We start from the raw sequence: 23,028 nt of genomic DNA, 5'->3' as shown, positions 1-23,028 counted from the left end.
GCAACGGAGACCGTCCCATTTCACAAGGCTCGGACTTCCGGCCTTAGCGGTCTTTAAGTACGCGGCCCTTGAGGATCGTTGGGGCTGCGTACTTTAAGGCTGCAGACCCTGAATTGGGATACAGCCATTGGTCTGACCCAACAGTAGGAGGCGGTAATGCTCCTTTACGTTGGTTGCCAACCGCCGTTAAACACACAGAAGAAGAAGAAAGGAGGCGGAGGAGTCGAGCAGAGAGAGCTGCTTTTTCATGAAACGGGAGTAAAGTAGTGAACTTACAGGAACATATACCACTAGCAACGTTTGGATCGATATCTGCATCGATCTGCACACCCTTGTCTCCTGGATCGTAGCTGAGATCAGCGTGAATCACGTGGGTCTCTGCTCCCTGTGTTTGGAAAAACTTCCAGCTTCATCACGAAGTTTCTCTCGGTTTGTGGGCTCATCTAAAGGTAAGCACCGAGCTAACTTTAATGTGGGTGCAGTTTATGTTGAGTTTAGCTCTGTTGAGGATAATAGATTGCTTGGTATACACTGGAGTTAGACTGTAGAGTTTGTGATTGCTTGCAACATTATAATGGCTTTTAGGGGGTAGGAATACATACAGAAAAACAGTCTTTGAATATGAACAAAAGGATTGGGTGCAGGGCAGGAGAACAACCAGCCCCCACCCCCAGGACAGAAAGCCACAGGTACAAGCGTGGGGGAGGGCAATCAGCCTTTAGAATAGGACTTAACAAAAAACAAACTAAAAAATCGGCCCGTGTTCCTACATAACATTAAACATGTTAACAGCACAAAAGCCATATTAAACGCAGGCTACTTTAGACCCGGTGTTCCAGATCTACTGGCGTTTAGATCAACTGGCGTTGGTTGAACAGATGTGTGTCAGTCTTGCGTTTCAGGAGCTGCTACCGACAAACCAGCAAAAAAACGCCAAATGTGTCATCTGTGACATGTGTGACGTTAATTCAAACACACTCCGTCAGTCTTGATGCTGTTGAACAACAAAATGTTTAAAAATGTGGCGAGTTTACCTGGTGATATCCTCATGCGCGACGCAATCGCGAAAACGGCAAACAATTAACACCACGCCGATGTTGTTCACAGGACAGCAGGAGTAAACGAGCGGGAGACTCTTGTCGTCGTAATCGTTCCCCTCGCACGTTTTATTTCTCCGGTTTCAGCGTTTTTGCTTCACAACTAAAGCGAGCAGTTTACTTTGTGCACTAACATGGACTCGAGTCAACCAGCGCCACCTCTGGCCAAGTGCCACAGCCTACAGCCAGATCAACCTGTGACACACATCTGCACCACGTTTGAATTCGTTTCATGCACATTTGTACCTTTCAATTGTGTCTGTTTGTGCGTCATGCAAATAAACCTTTGAAAATGACACTAATATTTCACTAGTTTTGTAACATCACATGCTGTTAGCGCAGTCTGTCTGCGTCTTTTCTCTGCGAACAAACATTTTAGAGCTGGTTGTTATATACAGTCTGTATAAGTGTGGTTAATCTAATAAACATTTGTAAGGAGATGACAGTTACTGTGAATGTACAGCAGGTGATTAGTAATAAACAGTCAGACAATGACTCTGACAATCTCATTCAATCTTGCAGATTGCACCTTCTGCGTAAAGTGGTACCACACAGTGTGTGTGTGGACTTCCCTTGTGCAGAAGGCAACTACAAATGTTGTGGGTGCTAAATAAACAGAGAAAATTGATCCCTGTTGTCTTTGCTTACTGATTGTTTTTAGTGTTGACAATCCACATTGCTGGGATTGCATCTTTCAACATGTTTGTGGGTAGATTTGGATGTACCAGGGTTAACCCTTGTATTATGTTGAAGAACAAAAAAGTGACATTGATTTTGTTGCGGGTCATTTTGACCTGTACTGTGTCAATCCACTCAGAATTGTCAAAAAACTGCACTGAAACAATAGCAACTTTATTTCCCATGAGATAAACATGTAGAACAAAGACATACAACAGTTAGACTTTCCATAACTATTTTAGGAACAATTTGGTTTTTCGTTCTTACAAACACATTTCTTTTGAACTTGCCCAACGTTCTCAGTTTTTCAATGTTCAACATTTTCAGTTTTGTCGACATGATGGACAGAATGTAACTGTGTGCTTTCTGTAGATGTACTTCTTGCATTTCTCACAAAAAGTGCTTGTTTTAAAACAGGAACTTTCCTAACTAAGATTTAAAACAAAAGATTTCTACGTCTCCTCCAGTCTCACAAACAGATGACAAACCAAGCGACACACCTGAGTCACTGACTTTCTTATATCCACTCACCCTCACTGTAGGGCAGGGATAGCTCAGTGGGTAGAGTGGCGGCCCCATGATCGGAAGGTCGGGGGTTCGATTCCCCTGAACAGCTACCCTGAGGTACCCCTGAGCAAGGTACCGTCCCTACACACTGCTCCCCGGGCGCCCAATGGCTGCCCACTGTTTCACTGAGTGAATGGGTTAAATGCAGAGAGGGATTTTCCCCACGGGGACCAATAAAGTACACTTCTTTCTTCTTCTTCTTCTTTCTTCTTCTGGCTGTTTAGTACTAATCACTGTGTAACTGCTGTGAATTCACAGTAACTGCCATCTCCTTACAAATGTTCATTAGATTAACCACACTTATACAGACTGTATATAACTACCAACTCTCCAGCCATGTTGAAGGATTGCCTATATTGGCTGGAAATATTCATTTCCAGAGAAATATAGGCAATCAAATGTGTTGTGCAAGAAACGAATTCAAACGTGCTGCAGATGTGTGTCACAGGTTGATCTGGCTGTAGGCTGTGGCACTTGGCCAGAGGTGGCGCTGGTTGACTCGAGTCCATATTAGTGCACAAAGTAAACTGCTCGCTTTAGTTGTGAAGCAAAAACGCTGAAACCGGAGAAATAAAACGTGCGAGGGGAACGATTACGACGACAAGAGTCTCCCGCTCGTTTACTCCTGCTGTCCTGTGGACAACATCGGCGTGGTGTTAATTGTTTGCTGTTTTCGTGATTGTGTCGCGCATGAGGATATTAGCAGGTAAAGTCGCCACATTTTTAAACATTGTGTTGTTCAACAGCATCAAGACTGACAGAGTGTGTTTGAGATAACCTCACAAGTGTCACAGATGACACATTTGGCGTGGTTTTTTTTTTTTTTTTTTTTTTGCTGATTTGTCTGTAGCAGCTCCTGAAACGCAAGTCTGCCACACATCTGTTCGACCAACGCCAGTCGATCTAAACGGCAGTAGATCTGGAACACTGGTGTTCCAGATTAACTGGCGCTTAGATTAACTGGATTTTACAGCACATTGTGTTGTGCATTCTGATTGCTGTAGACCATTGTCAATCAATCTAGTGCCATGTCTCCTGTACAGCAGCGGTCCGCAACATCCGGGCTCCTTTGGTACCGGGTCGCGAGAGTTGAGGCTCGGGTGTGAAGTGTATGGTTTTCAGGGTTTTTAATCGTTAAGTCTGGTTCCCTGGGTCTTTTCCCATGTTGTAGTTGTGTATCTTATTTTGAAAGAACTATTTATGCATTACTATAGTGACTAGAGAGCGTCAAGAAGCAGAGAGGAGGATGTTACTCTCGATGCTGTTGGTGCATTTCAGGAGAACAATGCTAATAAAGTTGCCCAATTACACAGCTGAATTTGCGTTCATTATATTTACAAAATACCACAGTTTTTGTCTTTGTCTGTATCATTTTATTTTGTTGTATTTATCCGCAACACCTTAAAGGCCCATCCGTGAAAATATTTTCTGATATTAAACTGGTCCGTGGTGCAAAAAAGGTTGGACACCGCTGCTGTACAGTACAGAATGCGTTGTCTGTGAAGGTTCTCAGTCATCCAGGTCATCGTAGTCAAAGGAGCTTGCAAAGAAATGCGTCTGGACTTCTTTAAGTTACTTGAAGACGTTTCACCTCTCATCCGAGAAGCTTCTTCAATTCTAAGGTCAAATGGTGGAGAGTCCCAGATATAAACCTAGTGGGAGTATCCCCCCACAGAGGGACAAAAGGACCCCCTGATGATCCTCTAATCGCCGGAGCCAAGGTGTGAAACTGGGTGCGGGTCCCAATCAGCCAGAGTTTCGGGTGTCCTTGTCCTTTTATCCCTCTGTGGGGACAAAAGGACAACAACACAACAACTCTAATTTCCAGATTTCAGTTTTTCACAACATAAAGCTTTTTTCACCAATACAGTAAATAATATAAACATATAAACAGTGCAACAATTTCCAGTGACAAGATATGCTGTAAACTGTATATTCATTTTTGCTCCAAATGGCACAGCAGCCTCAGTGAAAACAGAACGAGGCATCTTCAACATATGTACATACAAGGCAGCTCAGTTTACCATAAGTTATGGGTGTGCATGTATTTCTGCATATTTAGCAAAAATGTGCTATTTCTTCACTCAGTGAGGTGATGGTTAAGGTTTAGCAGCAGTTTGCTTTCAAGGTTCTTTCTGTGAAGCTGTAACTGTTTAGCAGTGAACAGGAGTCCTGCATGACTAAGAAGTCCTTCACAAGCTCCAGATGCAGGAAGAGCTGCATTGATTTTGATCAACAGCTTCTTGATGTGAGGAATGCTATGCAATAGATCCACACCTCCAGTGAATGGACATGAAAGGTACCTCTCCAGCTCCCCTGCTTCTAGGGCTGCCACAAACGATTATTTTGATAGTCGACTAGTCACCGATTATTTATGCGATTAGTCGACTAATCAGATCATCATCCACTGCACGTAAAACTACAGCTTATTGCACCAGCAGCATCTGCTCTTATATAACTATCATTAGCTTACAGCTTTAAGCTTTTAAGGTGCTAACTAAAAATAAAGACAAGATGATAGTTTATTCAATTTTAATGAAATTTGCAGATTGTTTCGGTAAAGTTTAATAAACTCCTTGCTATCTAAAATATAACAGGACACTGGAGTATATTCTGGAGCATCTCACACTTCTGATAATCAGCTGTCTGCTTGACGTTTATTCAGCTGTGTAAAAACTATAACTTTAATCTCAGACAAACCGATTTACTCAAGAACAAATAAAATACTAAAAAAAAAAAAAAAAAAAGCCAAACAACAACATTTTTAATTTATCTAAGTGACTCATATATATTTAACCTGAGTCGCGAAAGACGGCGGTGGGTTTGAAAACAATTTGCCGGGAGTCCGGTGTTCTCACGGCGCTAGTGACCTAGCCCCCGGCTCGCTATCGAGCTAGTGGGTAACAGACGTCTCCGAAAACGTCGGAGCGCTTTTGAAAATATGTGGTGTCCCGATAAACTGAGCCGATATTTGAGGTTTACACAGCTACATTCTCGCCTGAAAATATGTTAAACGTTTATTTTGTGACCCAGAAAGAATAATAAGAGTAATATTAAAACTAACTAGCTACCGCCATTGTTGGAAACTAAGCTGGGCCGCGCTATGAATTCTGGGACACAGCTGCTTCTTCTTCTGGGTTTAACGGCAGCTGGCATCCTTGTACATGCAGTGCTGCCATCTTCTGTTTCAGTCCGTTATTACACTCTTAAATCCTGCTACTTATTCCTGCGTCTTTTGCGATCTTACAAAGCTTCAAACGACGCGTCGACTATTAAATCAGTCGTCGACGTAATCGTGACTAGTCGACAAATCGTGGCAGCCCTACCTGCTTCTGGCTTTCCTGACCCCATGGATCCATCATCTTCGTCGGTTAGGCTGCCATTTGTGCTGGCCTCATCCAGCTCTCTGTCTAGGTGATGTCTGATGAAGTGGAGACCTGTGGAAAGATGTGTGGTTTTCAAAAGAATTAGGTCTGGTCATTATAGTGCTGTATACACTGCCAAGCTGCGGATATTTGTTTGGAGCTAGCCTCCAAAAGCTGGGCATACACTGTGCGATTTGTGGCCCATTTTGAGCCAATTTTTCAGTCGCGCAACCGTTTTGGGGATCGGCCCATGTTTTGCCTTAATCGTGTGTGCATCATGTAGTATACATGGGGTAACTAAAAGCAGTTAACACCTCACGACCAGCTCCCAATCATCAATCGTATGGTTGCATGATAATCAAACCTGTTTGAAATCCTGTCGCCTCTCAACGCAGCCTCTCACACTGCGCACGCACAAACACAGAAATGAAAGAGAAAAGGTGGAGCAGCACGGCAGTGCAGCGTGTGATCTGGACACAAGAGATGGAGGCATAACTTGTAGGATGAGGCAAGCCCATCTGAGTACATAAGCGTAGAGCTGCTACCGGGGCAAAAGAAAAATAGAACCATATCACGTTATAACCTTAAAAGTTTATTGTTCTGACAATATGCTTTTCATGTTTGTGCAATATAATATTTATATTGTACGAATGTGATAATTATGTATATTGTAATAACGTGATATTATATTGTTCAAACGTGAAAGGTATATTGTTAGAACAATAATAATATACTTTTCATGTTATAACGTGATATAGCTCTATTTTTCTTTTGCCTGGGTGGTAACTCTACGCTTCCGTATCTGAGGCCTTTCAATGTGGCCTCACAAAATTATCACGACTTCAACAACCATGAAAAGAGTTGGATGGACATTGCTGCTCAATTACAGCTGCCTGGTCAATGTTTTACATTAGTAATTTAGCAAAGTTGACGGTGGTGGTGTCTGTGTAAGTGAGTGAAAGACACAAAGAGGGAGAGCGAGAGACAGATTTTGTATGATAACCTTCAGTTATGGACACACAGTTTGAGCACTCAGGTTGCATCAGAGCATCAGGCCGTATAGTGTGAGACCCTGCATCGTGACCTATGAACTTCTAACCCCTGAGATTTAATTGTACAGATTGAGCAGGAGCTGAATAACGTGACTGAAAATAAATCGCACAGTGTTTGCCCAGCTTAATGCAGACTGTTTAAACTAAACAAGCTGCTGTTTCACATAATAAACCCTGTCAGCCGCAGTATTGCCTTCTGTTTTAACAGTTAAAGCAGTAGAGACGAGCTGTTTGCATGTGCGTGGAACTCTAGCGTCATTAACCAGGCAAGCTGTTAGCTTATAGGCTAACCAGCAAAAAGGACAGCCGAAGCTGCACAAAACACCCACAAACTTATCTCACTACAACGTAGCGCCGAAAATATGACTCGCAGCTCGAGCTCAACACCGCTGCTGTAACATAAGACTGACATCCAGCTAACCACAGCTAAAAAGATATTTAGAGAAAACTTACTGTTTCCTCAGGTTACACGAGTTGAGTTGTTTCACGCTGAAAAAAGAAAAGGTTCGTTTTGGCTCTCACTGAAGACACCAGCACTGAAGACATATCTGTTCTTTTGTACTGCTTTTAAGTGAAACATTCTTTGTATGTGAGGCCAAGGGTGTTCATCCTCTTCAGCTCTAGCGTAGACTCCGCCATGTTTTCATGTTTCTTCTTTCCGTGTGTCCGCTACTTTGAAACGCTTGGGCCGCTCTGCCCACCACAGTTTCAAACTGGTCATGTGACTGCATGGCCACATCTCATTGGTAAAAAAGTAACGCAGCGTTCCTACGGGAAAGTAACGGTAATCTAATTACCGTTAAGTGCATATGAGAGCATGAGGGTGGGAATGGATGTTTGTATATGTGTGTGCCTGTATGTCTGTGTCTATATGTCAGGTTGGGTATCAGGCGCCACCTCTCTGGGGACATCTCAGGCCCTCCAAGGTTTGGAGGCCTATCTCCCCCTACCACCACTTCCCCTGCCAGTGGCGGACTCCCTCAGACATCGGTGCGCTGGTGGTTCTTTGTGTCCGGGGATGGGCGTCCAGGTACACACCGGCTCACTCCTTGGCGGCCGCTTATCGGGGCCTGGAGCCTGGGGCTCGCTCGGGCCACTTCGGAGGTGGGGTGCCCCCGGCCTCTCGGCCTGGGGCTCGGTCACTCAGGCACAGCTGGCTGCCGGCGGAGCTCACGGGCACGTCACTGCAACTCCCCCTGGCTTCTGCTCCGCGGCTGCTGAGTGAGCCCTCATCTGGGACTCTCCTCAGCTCTTTCTGGGACAGTGGCGCGGCTGCCCCTCTGTTGGTCTTCCTTGGTCTCTTGTGTTCTGGGGGCCTCTGGATGTCTGGAGTTTTGATCTCCTCCATACCTGCTTCATACCCTGGAGGACGGGGCTGTGGCCCCCCCACACCCTCTAGCAGATCATTACATGAAGGAACCTTTTAAAAAAAAAAACAAGCGCGTCCATGCTCACAGGTGTACACACGGGTGATCACACCCACAAACTACACCCTTTTTGGCTCCTACCTCAAAGCACACTGTGTTCTGTTGATCTTATGTGCTGCACAATAATGTTTAATATTTAGTATTTACTGTCATATTCCCATATATCATTGTGATGTTGTTTATTCTATTACTCTTGTTCTCTTCTGCTTGTTTTCTTTTTTCTTTCTCAGCAGGTGATCCAGGTGATCGATATATGCATTTTTTTTCTGCCCGTTCTGTTGGTTTTTGTCTTTTGCCCTTCTCCCCCGTCCCTCTTCTTAGCTGTTTCTCTTTCCCTCTTTCTTTCTCCCCTTCTTTCCCCCAGTTAAGTCTGTCCCGTATTCAGTAAGTGAAAATAAAATAAACAATAAAAAGTGAATCAAATGGACCAGTACGGCAAGGCTGGGATGGTCAATTTGGTAAAGTAAATCCGTTGGGCATCTTTCTTTGCCTTTAGACAACAATTCTGATGGCAAAAGAGCCAAACGGGACAGGCAAAATTTTTTAAAAAAAAAATCTAATTACCGTTTTTGCAATAGTATTCCCTTACTTTACTCGTTACTTGAAAAAAGTAATCGGATTACAGTAACGCGTTACAAGTAACCTTACATCTTATATAAAGACACACAGACAAAGAACATTCCACAAACACACATGTTGGCTTCTCTCACAGGGGGCTATACTTCCTCCCTCACAGAGAGAATTATGACCTTGTTTTCTGAGTGGCCATCACCTAAGGATTTACATCCCTGATAAGCCAAAGGAGTAGGGATGGGTACCGGTGAAATAAAGCACATTTCGGTGCTTTATTTCAGTGCTTTTTTTTCCTGAGCTGTGATACACTTCTAGCCAATCATTTTACGTTTCCGAGGATAGTAGGCGGGTCCAGGTACGTACGTTCTTTTAGAGCAGAGCTACAGATTAAAAATGTCCAAGGCGAAGCGGTCAAAAGTCTGGCTGTACTTCGAAGCAAAATATGCAAAACTCAGCAGCCTGCAACAAGTGCTTTAAGCTGATACTGTGATACTGTCAAAGGAGGTAACACCAAGAATCCGATGAAACACCTGGCGACGCATAGCGTTTTTTTTTTAAAAGCCAAGAAATGCGCTGTATTTGATAGCTTGCTGCGAGACCTCACACCGAGCGCATCTACTGCGGGTGTGGTGCCTGTTATCGGACCCGGAGTTAGCAACATCCCCAAAAACATGAAGAGGAGAGTCCTGGCCCCTAGCCCTGCCAGTGTAGCAGAAATGATGAGGATGATGATGCAGCAGCAGCTGTTCTTCTCTGCGTGAGTAGCTTAATGTTGTTCGAGTGTAATTTACGTTGAGTAGGCTAATCACGTTATTACATTAATGCAGGTAAGGTGAACTAGCAAACATCATCATAGCTACATGCGGCTGTCTTCTTGTTTGATGGCAGATACCCCCTTCACCCTGGCCAAAAAGGCTAAAATGACCAAAGAAAAAGAGGGAAACTGCTAAACATGATTGGTTTTTGGACAAAGTGTGTTTTTTCATTGGTTAAGCACTCCTTCTAGCCAAGAGTGATACCATATATGCCCCATAGCTGCAGAAAAGGCTAACATTGTTATCTTTTTACAAAAACCAGCTGAAGATGAGAGGTTTTTGGACCAATTTTGTGTTCTCCATTCTTTAAGCACCGGTTTGAGCACCATTTGAGCACCGGCACCGTTTCAAAAGTACCGATTTGGCACCGGTATCGGATAAAACCTAAACGATACCCATCCCTACAAAGGAGTCTCACTATCTGTTTAACTTCTCCCATTACAATGGCCTCACTGTGTTAACATTCCACATGTATGTGAACTAGTTACAGGAGTGCTCTGAGAAAGCGATATTACTATAACTAATGTGATATGGTTAAATATGTGATTATTACATGAGAAAAGAAATTTTCCACCACAGAGTGCTAAACAAGAAGAGCTCCCAGATGGTACAGTGGACACATGCGTGACCACTGTTAAGCTGAAAGCATCTTTCTTTCAGCTTAACAAGTGAACCGTCAGCTCGTTCAAACATACGTTGAAGTTTGTTTGGCTCGACACCACCGAACAGAGGCAGCAATATAACATAGCTAACATTAACAGTGCAGTGAATCCTGCTTGTGCCGTGATATTCAGGACTGCAAACCGAGCAGCATTCACTGACTTTCAGCTTAATGTGTTTGTGGATATATATCTGACTTTAATTATCCATAAAATCATCACATTCACTCTAATATTAAGGTCGACTATTGAACGGCGTATATTTTAAAGTCAAAGCTTTAAAACCAAGTTAACGCACAAAGTACAAACATCACTAATGTCACATACCTTTGCCAGCGTGTGGCCAACAGTAATGTTTTAATCTTCTTTGTTATTTAACATTTGCACATAAATAAGTGGTATAACATTCAATACTTAGTTTTAAAAGTTTACTTTTCGGCAACCACGCTTCAGCCATCTGCTTGTTTGGTTTTTTTTGTGAAAAAATTAGCCAAAGCCACTGCTGCTCTATGAATTCTGGGATATACTGGGCTGCGAATGATACACCTGACCCATCCTTCAAATCCGGGAAAGTGAAGGGCCCATTGGTGGCCTTCAGGCTACAACCCTGAATTGGGATACAGCCATAGAGTGGGGTGCTTGGCCTGTCCTCCACGCTGTTTATCTGGCTTTTTTTAGACTTTATTTTCATTGAAAGTTTTATAGTTTTTCCAAATTATAAATCCACATTTCCAATATATATGAAGGTGATCTGCCATAGTTTCCCCACAGTTTCTCCAGCAGGATCCATCTCTCGGTTGACCTTTTTGTTTGTATTTTATTTTGGGGGTTATAAAAAAAAAAACTAATAAAATTTTTCCATGTGAATTCCCTCCATGTGAATTCCAATTCCAATAACCCGAACTAGTAGTTTTCATCTGATTTCTTTTCAATTTTTCTTACATATTTAAATATTTTATAAGTTTAGCTATCAATTTATTTTTAATCTTGTCATGGCCCTGGGTCAGTGACCCAGCGCTTTTGGTTATCATTTTCTAGTTTATGATGATGATTATTATTTTTTGAGTTCTATGTGTTATATTTGGTCTGCCTTTGAGTCTGTGTCTCTGTCTGTCTATGGTGTCTCCCCATCTGTTTGTGAATCTGTCTGTTTAGTTCAGTGTCTTGTCTGGTTCCATGTGTCTGAGTTTCCTGTTTTATTGTGAAGGTCTGTGTCATATGTGAGTGTGCTCAATTTACGTTTCCCCTGCCTCGTCAGCTGTGATTTCTCCCAGGTGTGTTCCCCTCCTGTCTCTCATCCCTTGATTACTGCCATCTGTGTATTTAAGCCCTGTGTTTCTCTGTGTTAGTGTCGCGTCGTACCCTCAACTAGCTGTGTGTTCTGCTTCTATGTTCCTAGTGTTTGGTCTTCTGCTCCAGTTTAGTGTTTCTTTCCAGTGTTTCAGTCCTTGGTTCCTCTGTTCTGACTTTTGGTTTTCTTTTGGTGAGTTTAGTTTGTACGAGGTTTTTCCCAGCAATAAAGCTGCGCTTTTGGGTCCACCACTCCTGCTTGCCTGCCACACAGCGATTCATGACAAATCTTACCTCTAGCTACCTGGCCTGACCTGTCTCCCCAATGTGATGTTTGTATTGTATGTACGGTTGGCAAGGTCTGTCATCTCGGTTGTGGGCAAAAGACCTGCAACTGACAAATAATGGCTATCTCATCATCATCTCATCATCACCTTTACCTTTAGCTTTACCTTTATAAGCCTCTATTATAAGAGGGACTAGGCCTCTACTATGTTCTTCTGTAGTTTTTATGTTACTGTTAAAATAGGAGCTGACCTGGAGATATTGGAAAAAAAAACTTAGTTTTCCAAACCATAGGTGTCTCTTAGCGAAACTATGCAAATTACATATTTTTGCTAAGAGACAAATGTGACATAGCAAAACTATGTAATCCTTCTTTTCCTGACATTGACCAAAATGGTCCAATCCCCCTTGTTAACCAATTTGTATAACGTCCATCTATTTGTGCAGGGATAAATTCCCTATCATATGTGACCCATCTGAGTTGTTTCATGTTGCCTACTGATTTGAAGCTTTCGCATTCATCATACCATATCTTTAAAGGAGTTTTAGTCCACTCGTTTAGATTGTTTTTCTGTTCCAAATATATATTTTTTTATCTCCTAATATTGTTTGTAGTGGTAATTTTAATTGTGTCACATCTAAATATTCCCAAGGGTACAGCAACTTAATCTCATTCTTGTGAGATTTAAGATGACATGAAATGTTTGCTTTCTTGCTGTGGTATCATTTTTATACTTTAAACGGGGGTTAACAAAGTCATCCTAACAAAACACACACTTACAAATCGTTTCCTTTTCTTCTGATCTATAGAGATTGACAGACCATGTGACTTAGCGTAGTCACGCTAAGTCAGTTAGCTGCGTGCCAATGCCAAATTGTTATGGAAATTTTAAGAACAACCTGCACCACACCTTGTGAGCTTGATTGAAGTACGTTTAATAAGCATATTACAATGTGACACATTCCAGCCAAACACAGGGATCATCTCTAAATAATGGCCACCACCCTTACAGCTTATATACACCATCACAGATACTCTCGAATATTCCACAGCACATCATGCATACCTATACCTTCAATTCAATTCAATTTTATTTATATAGCGCCAAATCACAACTAAAGTCGCCTCAAGGCGCTTCATAGATACAGAGAAAAAACCAACAATCATATGACCCCCTATGAGCAAGCACTTTGGCGACGTTGGGAAGGAAAAACTCCCTTTTAACAGGAAGAAACCTCCAGCAGAACCAGGTTCAGGGAGGGGCGGCCATCTGCTGCGACTGGTTCGGGTGAGAGAAGGAAGACAGGATAAAAGACATGCTGTGGAAGAGAGACAGAGGTTAATAACAGATATGATTCAATGCAGAGAGGTCTGTTAATAGATAGTGAGTCTGTTAGCTGTTTGACAACTACTCTTTCAAGGATTTTTGATATGAAAGGAAGGTTGGAGATTGGCCTATAATTAGCTAAGACTGCTGGGTCTAGAGATGGCTTTTTGAGTAAAGGTTTAACTACAGACACCTTGAAAGCCTGTGGTACATAGCCGATTACTAGAGATAGGTTGATCATATTTAAGATCGAAGAATTAATTAATGGCAGGACTTCTTTGAGCAGTTTTGTAGGAATGGGGTCTAAAAGACACATTGAAGGTTTGGAGGAAGTAATTATTGAAGTTAACTCAGAAAGATCAATTAGAGAAAAAGAGTCTAACTTAACATCAATGGTACTAAGAGTAGCTGTAGATAATATTACATCTGTGCGATGATTACTGGTAATTTTTTCTCTAATGATAAAAATTTTATTTGTGAAGAAGTTCATGAAGTCATTACTAGTTAACGTTAAAGGGATGGTTGGCTCAAAAGCGGAGGGCTTTCTTATAAAGCAGCAAACTATTTCTCCTTGCTAAATGATGATCCTCTAAATTTGTGACACGCCATTTCCTCTCCAGATTACAAGTCATCTGCTTTAGGGTACGTGTTTGAGAATTATACCACGGAGTCAGGTACTTCTGATTTGAGACCTTAGTTTTCACAGGAGCTACAGTATCTAGAGTCGTACGTAGTGAGTAGGTGAAATTATTAACAAGATAATCGATCTCTGTTGGAGTAGCGTTCAGATAGCTGCTCTGCTCTGTGTTGGTACAGGGCATTGAAGATGATAACAGTGGGTGGATTATATTCTTAAACTTTGTTACAGCGCTTTCAGAAATACATCTACTGTGATAAAGTCTACTCTCCACCGCTGTGTAATCAATTATTGTAAATGTAAATGTTACCAGGAAATGATAGAATAGAATAGAATAGAATAGAATAGAATAGAATTCAACTTTATTGTCATTGCACATGCACAGGTACAGGGCAACGAAATGCAGTTTGCATCCATCCAGAAGTGCTTTAGTGATATAGATATATTACAATATATATCACAATATACAATATACAATATATATTAGCAATAATGTAGATATGTAAGTATATTACAGAATGACATGATCAGACAGGAGAGGGTTTTCAGGAAACACTGTTAAATGTTCAGTTTCTATGCCATATGTTAAAACAAGATCTAGAGTGTGATTAAAGTGGTGGGTGGGTTCTTTTACATTTTGAGTGAAGCCAATTGAGTCTAATAACAGATTAAATGTTGAGGCTGTCCTTTTTAGCATCTACATGGATGTTAAAATCACCCACAATAACTATTTTATCTGAGATGAGGATTAAATCAGATAAAAAGTCTGAAAAATCAGACAGAAACTCTGTGTAGGGCCCAGGTGGACGATAGATGATAGATAACAAGTAAGACCGGTTTCTGAGTTTCACAGCTGGGGTGGACAATGTTAAGCATCAGGCTTTCAAATGAATTAAAAGTCTGTCTTGGTCTTTCATTAATTAATAGGCTGGTGTGAAAAATTGCTGCCACACCGCCCCCTCGGCCTGTGCTTTGAGATTTCTGGTAGTTAGAATGACTCGGGGGTGTTGATTCATTTAAACTAACATAATCATCCTGCTGCAACCAGGTTTCTGTAAGGCAGAGTAAATCAATTTGTTGATCAATTATTAAGTCATGTACTAACAGAGACTTGGAGGAGAGAGACCTAATATTTAATAATCCACTTTTCACTGTTTTACTCTTTGGTTCAGATGTGGATACTGTATTGTTCTTTCTTTGTAATTGTTTATGTTTAAGTTGTTTATTGCTGGTTTTTAGTTTGTTTTTTGTCTTTTTGGGAGCTGACACAGTCTCTGTGGAGATGGGTTTTTCAGTCCAGCTCATCCTTGACCTTCTCCATCTCTTAGAAAGGTTATGACCACCCGTAACCTCCCTTAAAGCAGGATGTCTGGAGATCTTCCAGTCTACAATGGGTCCACCGTGAAGGTGCAATAACAAGGGGTCCACTTGTGATAGCATTCTACATGCATGATTACAACTGGTGAACACTAAAGTGAGGAAATAATAGCACTATTACTAATGTGAAAATTGATTAATACATAAGAAAAGAAATCTGCCACCACATCATGAATGGTAAATGGCCTGTATTTATATAGTGCTTTACTAGTCCCTAAGGACCCCAAAGCGCTTTACATATCCAGTCATCCACCCATTCACACACTGGTGATGGCAAGCTACATTGTAGCCACAATGGCTGCCGGACACTGGCGCCACCGGGCCCTCTGACCACCACCAGTAGGCAACGGGTGAAGTGTCTTGCCCAAGGACACAACGACCGAGACTGTCCAAGCCAGGGCTCGAACCGGCAACCTTCCGATTACAAGACGAACTCCCAACTCTTGAGCCACGATCGCCCCGTGAATAACATACCGCTGGTAAATACAGACAGAAATGAACAACTACAAGATTAAGTCTGCATGGCCCACAAGCTCATGCGACCCTAGGATGTTGCTGTCATCTTCCTGCTCCTGAAAAACATGCATACATCCACCCTTTTCCTTGTGTGGGTGGAGAAGTTGCAATCTTGCATATCAGTGTAAAGTCAGTCAAACATTTGTCCCCATTATCAGTCCAGTCAGTCTCTATATCTTTATTGCTGATAGCAGAACTTCTTATTTCGAATTAAGTTTCTACTGCTAGCTTGTTGTTTCATTAACATTAAAAAAGAAAGAAGTCTCTATCGTAGTCAGGCACAGCTAACTCCTGTTTGCGAGTTAACTTAGCCAACCACACTGTTTGTTGTTAACAGGTACCCCCTCATGATGTGTGCCACTTCCTATCTGATTTTTGCTCCCCCTATATGGAGGAATACAATAGCCACACACTTCAAAAACAGAATTCTGTGCTTAGATAATGAATTGTAGAATAAATTCTGCATTTGTAAAGTCATTTTTGAATTCCACATTAGCAAAGAGATTTTTGAAATGTTTTATGAGGTGCTTGGAAATGTTGTAGGTGGCTGAGTTTATACTGCTACCAATGAGTCTGAGCGGGACTCCTTTGTGGAACTATGGAAGTCCGTATATACAGGGTGTAGCATCCCCTGGGTAAAGGCGGTGACATACAGGACAGTCAGTGGCTTTTATCCTTTCAGGTGCTTGTAGGGCCTACAAGAAGTCATCAAGAAAAAGTCATCAATTGCCTACAATGACTTTCTTTTTATAGCTGCTTCTGGGCTTTCACCTTGAAGTTTCATAGGTATTGTTGTCACTAAGGAGTGTAGTAATGTTTATTTGCTCTGCTTCTTTTTTATCAGGAATAAAATAAATATATATACTTTTTTGTGCCCCAGCTGAGTAACAGCAGAAGAGTCTGGTGGAGCAGCAGAGGAACAATTTCAGCCATTTGGACTCAGCTCAGCCACTACAGAGGAAACAATGACTTCAACACAAAAGGTGAGAAAAATATCACAGTTACATTGTTATCGAAACTGTGTGCACAGCTGGTTGGTTTTTAAAAACCCTTTAACACCAGCTTTATATTTCCATCCTGGGCTCATCCATATATAGAGATTGACAGACCATGTGACTTTTGCGCATTTCATTGTGGGTACGAGTGGCAATAAAATCAATACACCGCATCAAGCACTAGCATTTCCAGCACCTGTAATCATAAATTTTGTGCTTTTAATCCCAACTTGCATTTTATTAGCCTCAAAAACAGTTATGTACAAAACGATGGTGAACACGGCAGGTCTGTACAAAGACAGAGTTGACGAAAAGGCATAAAAAAAGTACAAGGAAAATATCTGAATGAAAGGGTTAGACCCATACAAGCATACAGAGTGGAATAAGGATGTTACTGTGCTGCCCAACTTTCATCACGCACATATTTATTATTATATAGTCCTAAGTGTGAGTGCACACACTCACAAAATGTTTAGTAACTTCAGATCCCTGCAACAAGCCCAAGTCCAGTTTACTTTGGTGATTTGTACATTCCTGCACTTTGTAGGCTGGTTTTCCAACAAAACACAACAAACTTTAGCCCGCAAAGCCACAGTGAACAAAGCAGCAGAGCGCAACAAATTCAATTCAAATCAATATAAGACTTATTTGTAACCTACATCAACAATTATGTTATTATAAATTACGTAATAACTACAACAGAAGACTTACCTTTGTGGAAATGCTTGGAGCAGACTAACATGTGAGCTGGAGTGTTCTGAAACGTTATATTTGGTCTGCAATCAAGGCCATCCGTCAGCTCTTTGTTTCTTCGGAAACATGGCTTAAACAATTTCTCTTCCATGATGTAATCTGATAAAAACCGATCTCTTTACTCGTCGGATTCCCATTTTACGTCGTATTTTCAATCTCTGTACTGAATCTACATTCTCAACCAAAAACCGCAGAAGTTAAAAGAACATACAAAGGTCATATTTTATCAGCACACAAATAAAAAAATATCATCAGTTCAACTCACAATTATTTATGAATTGAAAGATTTTCTCCACTGATCAATATTTCTTCAATAATGTCATTTTCAACTCTCATTGAAGCACATCATTGTAATGTGATACTATGACCAGAAGGTGGTGGTAACACACAATCAATGTGTTTGTTGACATGTTTGAATCCACCAACGGAGGGAGTTTCAGTTTGTTCCACGACTGCATTTCACTCACTGCCTCTGTTTGTATCTCTGTCACTGCAGGACCAACATGCAGCAAGAAGTCAGCGCTCTCGGGAGGCCGACAAACCTCACAGAAGAAAGGGAGAGAAAACCTACAGCTGTGATGAGTGTGGAAAGTCTTTTACCCGGGCTGGAAACTTTAAAAAACATCAACTCATCCACAGTGGAGTTAAACCTTACAGCTGCGACTTGTGTGGAAAGTCTTTTACCCAGGCTGGAAGCTTAAAAGCACACCAATTCATCCACAGTGGATTTAAACCTTACAGCTGTGACTTGTGTGGAAAGTCTTTTACTCAGGCTGGACACTTAAAAAATCACCAACTCATCCACAGTGGAGTTAAACCTTACAGCTGTGATTTGTGTGGAAAGTATTTTACCCAGGCTGGAGACTTAAAAAAACATCAACTCATCCACAGTGGAGTTAAACCTTACAGCTGTGACTTGTGTAGAAAGTCTTTTACCCAGGCTGGAAGCTTAAAAAGACACCAACTCCTCCACAGTGGAGTTAAACCTTACAGCTGCGACTTGTGTGGAAATTATTTTACCCAGGCTGGAAGCTTAAAAACACACCACTTAATCCATAGTGGATTTAAACCTTACAGCTGTGACTTGTGTGGAAAGTCTTTTACCAAGGCTGGAGACTTAAAAATACACCAACTCATCCACAGTGGAGTTAAACCTTACAGCTGTAAGTTGTGTGGAAAGTCTTTTGCTCGAAATAGAAACTTACAGAGGCATCTAGTTACCCACTCTGGAATTAAGGCGTACAGCTGTGACTTTTGTGGCAAAAGTTTCAGCGACAAACGGTACCGAAATATTCACCTACGGATTCACACTGGAAATGATGTTTACTTCTGTGATCAGTGTGGGAAACTGTTTGCAACAGATGCACAGTTACAACAACACATGTTTACCCACACTGAGGAGAGACCTTATAAATGTGACCTGTGTGAGAAGACGTTTAAAGCTCCACATCAGCTGAACAAACACCAACAGATCCACTCCTGAAAGTAACTCTACAAGTGCAGTTACTGTGAGGTATGGATTTTTTTTTTTTTATCTTGTTATTTTAACCTGATTGTTTGGAACAAGTCTGATCAGTAAACTTATGGAGTTATACAGAATGAACTGTTATACTGAATGAACTGTTTGGAAACATGAAGAGTCATTTTCGCCCGGTAAGCTCAGTGTTATAATATATTGATTAGAAGCAGAGCAACACAGATGGATCCAGTTCTCAACCCTGTCGTCACTGTGATGGTGGGAAAGAGTTTCTTTGTAAGCTTTGTGGAAAACCGTCCAATCAATTATGGGACCTAAAACCACATCAATGTAGACACACTGGAGACAAAATGAACAATTACAAAGAATGTGGGAGAGGCTTCCACACACCAAGTACATTAAAATACACAAATTCTTCCACAGTGTGGTGATGAAGCACATCTGTGATTAGTGGGACGACCGTGGCTCAGGGGGTTGGGAATCGCATCTGTAACCGGAAGGTCGCCGGTTCGATCCCTGGGCTCTCTGTCCTGGTCGTTGTGTCCTTGGGCAAGACACTTTACCCTACTTGCCTACTGGTGTTGGCCAGAGGGGCCGATGGCGCGATATGGCAGCCTCGCTTCTGTCAGTCTGCCCCAGGGCAGCTGTGGCTACAACCGTAGCTGCCTCCACCAGTGTATGAATGTGAGAGTGAATGAATAGTGGTATTGTAAAAACCCCATCAATGTATTTTCACTTAAACAAGCAGCTGTTTTTTTTTATCTGCATTAAAATTATATAAAAATTAACAGTGCAAACACAAATTCCTTGCTGACAGTTTAACCAAAAGGCATTTCAAGTGGAAACTGGCTGACATATCCTCAGCATAACCATGTATAATATCCACAAAACTTAAAAAGAGGTTATTCACACACACAATACGGTAATATTACCGTATTTTCACGACCATAAGACGCACTGTACTAAAAGGCGCAGTCTCAGTTATGTGTGCCATTACTGTATTTAACACACACATAAGGCGCACTGGATTATAGGGCGCATACAAGTACCGTATGCGTATTTAAAAATAAAGCGGGAGCAATCCTGAGTTCGGTACTTTACTCACATTTCTATTACCGGTAATCGCCATCATCAACAACACACAAGCATACAAATGTGCGTATTTAAAAATTAAGCAGGAGCAAAACAAAGTTTGGTACTCACATTTTTATCATCAATCAAACCCATCGAAGTCCTCATCCTCTGTGTCTGAATTGAACAGCTGCGCTAAATCTCCATCAAACATGCCAAGTTCACTTTCGTCACTGTCAGAGTCACTTTCCGTGCCGTGCGGCTCCTCGGAAATGATGCCGGCTTTTGCAAAAGCTCGAACAACAGTGCCAGCAGACATGTTAGCCCAAGCATCTACAATCCATTGGCAAATTGTGGCGTAACTCGCCCGGTGCTGCCTTCCACTCTTGGTGAAACTGTGGTCTCCATCGGTCATCCATCGCTCCCAGGCCGCTTGCAGCCTTACTTTGAACGGGCGGTTCACACCGATGTCCAGCGGTTGGAGTTCCTTTGTCAGGCCTCCCAGAATGACAGCAAGCTCACAGTTCATTTGTTTCATTAGTTTTTTCACATCGGCTGTGAGATGGGCACGCATAGAGTCACAGATTAAGAGCGATGGTGATGCATGGAAAAAACCACCTGGTCTCCTTACATACACCTCCCTCAGCCACTCTTTCATCATTTCCTCATCCATCCAGCCCTTTTCATTTGCCTTAATGATGATTCCTGCTGGAAACTTCTCTTTAGGCAAAGTCTTTCGCTTAAAAATCACCATAGGCGGCAGTTTCTGTCCATTAGCATGGCAGCCAAGCACAACAGTGAAAGAAGACTTTTCATACCCCGTTGTGTGTATCGCTGCCGTGCTGGTCCCCTTCTTCTCCACAGTGTGACTCACTGGGATGTCAAAAGTGAGCGGGACCTCGTCCATGTTTGTGATGTGGCTGGGCTGGATGTTTTTGTCGCCGATGTGTTTGCTGCAGTAGGAGCAGAAGATGGCCAGCTTTTCCTTATAATGCGCTGGAAGTTGCTGCGCTACCGTAGTCCTGGTCCGGATGGAAAAATGGCACCGTTTCATAAAACGAAAGCACCAAGACGGACCTCCTTGGAAATGTTCAATGTTCATCTCTTCAGCTAGTGAAACTGCTTTTAGCCGAATGATGACCGTCGAAACGCTTCTCCCGCTCGTTCTTTGCTCGATGATCCACCGCTCGAGTCTTTCCTCCAACTCGGGCCACCTTGCCTTATGTCCGCGGAAACTCAGCTGCGTTTTCTTGACCTGCCGGAGCTTGTTTTCTAGCTTCCTCCATTTGCGAACCATCGATTCGTTAATCTTAAATTCTCTCGCCGCTGCTCGATTTCCATGTTCCTCCGCATAGCTGATGGCCTTCAGTTTAAACTGTGCTTCATAAGCGTGTCTCTTTGCCATTTTCAGGGTTGTTAAAACAACGATGTCCTGCATAACGCACATACCTGTTCTTTTATACAGGTATGTGCGATGAAGTCAACGCACGCACTTCACCCTTTAGCGTTCTCATGGTGTTCTCTACTACGTCCTCATTACAACACACAGGGCGCACTACGCTATAGGGCGCGCCGTACTTTTTGAAGAAAATCTAAGACTTTTAAGTGCGCCTTATGGTTGTGAAAATACGGTATGTTGAAGCACAGTACGTATCACTCCGCGAGGCTCCTGCCTACGATAGCCGTAATGCTCCGACAATCCATCAAGCGGTGCGGCTTCGTAGCTTAGCAGAGTCGTACTGAAACATTTGACAGATTTTCGAGCGCCGTGTACATAAAATCGTTTCGAGGTCAGTAAACACAACCAGAATTCATACATAAGGCACACAGGATTATAAGGGGCACTGTCGATTTTCAGAAAAATCAAAGGATTGATTTTAAGTGTGCCGTATTTTCCAAAAAACACTGTAATAATGATGGCCCGCTAGCATGCTCTACCAAAAATAGTATTTTGTTGTGTATCTGAGGGACGAAAGCTAAACCAGTTCCACACCACTGAAGTTGCAGCATTTTTACAAACCAATTCTAGTTCATCCGTTTCATTCAACGATCCGCTTTCACTCTTCTCATTCTGCGTCGCCGCCATGTGTGTATGTAAACAAAGACACTGCGCATGCGCGTTTTACCCATATTCTATTACGATATTTCATTTTCTTATTGTTGCCCAACATTACACCAGTATTACCGTGAATGGTATGATATAGCCCAGCCCTACCTGCATGTATAGATATGTATATCGAGTTTATGGTTTTTCCTTTGAGGGATTTTAATTCTCTAAAATTTTATCCCTATTACAGTTTAGTCTTTGTTCCCTTAGGACACAGTAGTGTTTTGTAGTTGTACTTACTGTATTATTAAAGTTATAGGTATGTCTTGTTTACCAAACTGATACTGTATCAAAATTGCAGATATGGATATGTATGTCAATTTCTTTTATTTGAACATTCTTATTTTTTCCCAATTAACTTCTTTTTGTATGTATTCATTTTATGTTTCACCTAAGTTAAATTTCAATCCTTCATTCATATTTAAACTTTTGCTGTGGTAAAATCTTCTCTTAAATCCTTTTCTCCAAAAACTGCAAATAATTACACAGCAGTTGCAATTAAAACTTCTAAAATGAACTAAATCTGTCCACCATCTTTGAAACAACACCTGCTGTGACTTCATGTCCACAAAAGCTAAATTGGTTTGGGGCTGTATTTCCATGTAATACCAGTTTGTACCAGAAGATGGAGCAGTGAGGCTGTGTAACCTTTGTTTAATTAGTGAAAAAAACACCTTATTCACAGTGGCAGCAAAGAACTGTTAAAAGTTAAAAACAGCAGCACACATCAGGACCATTTTAAAGATCACAGGTGACTACTCTTAGTTAATTCAAATTCTATTAAAGCTCTATTTTTGACTCCTCCTTTCACTTTAGTATATTTACTGTGTTTTTGAAGTCCACGTGTTGTTTTTAATGAATTCATTTTGATCCACATGTTCTGCAGCTGTTTTCCTGTTGATTTGAAGTTTTTATAATGAAATCCTGATAATATTAAAGTGTTACTTATATTTGATGAA

The 23,028-nt window shown here is 41.7% G+C and overlaps 1 protein-coding gene across 1 annotated transcript; it reads left to right on the top strand.

Annotated features, from left to right (window-relative positions):
* Nucleotides 1-211: 211 nt before the first annotated feature.
* On the top strand, nucleotides 212-23,028 carry LOC147334068 (uncharacterized). Its single transcript, XM_086286600.1, has 3 exons — nucleotides 212-449; nucleotides 16,547-16,649; nucleotides 17,911-23,028. Exons 2-3 carry the CDS (start codon nucleotides 16,632-16,634, stop codon nucleotides 18,895-18,897), a joined length of 1,005 nt encoding a protein of 334 aa, XP_086142726.1. The 5' UTR covers nucleotides 212-449; nucleotides 16,547-16,631; the 3' UTR covers nucleotides 18,898-23,028.

The sequence above is a fragment of the Aulonocara sp. 'chitande type north' Nkhata Bay genome, linkage group LG3, assembly GCF_057382095.1.
Source record: "Aulonocara sp. 'chitande type north' Nkhata Bay isolate Kocher_YH1m ecotype deep benthic linkage group LG3, A_spYH_male_GT1.1, whole genome shotgun sequence".
NCBI lineage: Eukaryota > Metazoa > Chordata > Actinopteri > Cichliformes > Cichlidae > Aulonocara > Aulonocara sp. 'chitande type north' Nkhata Bay.
This window is presented reverse-complemented; position numbering and strand designations above follow the sequence as displayed.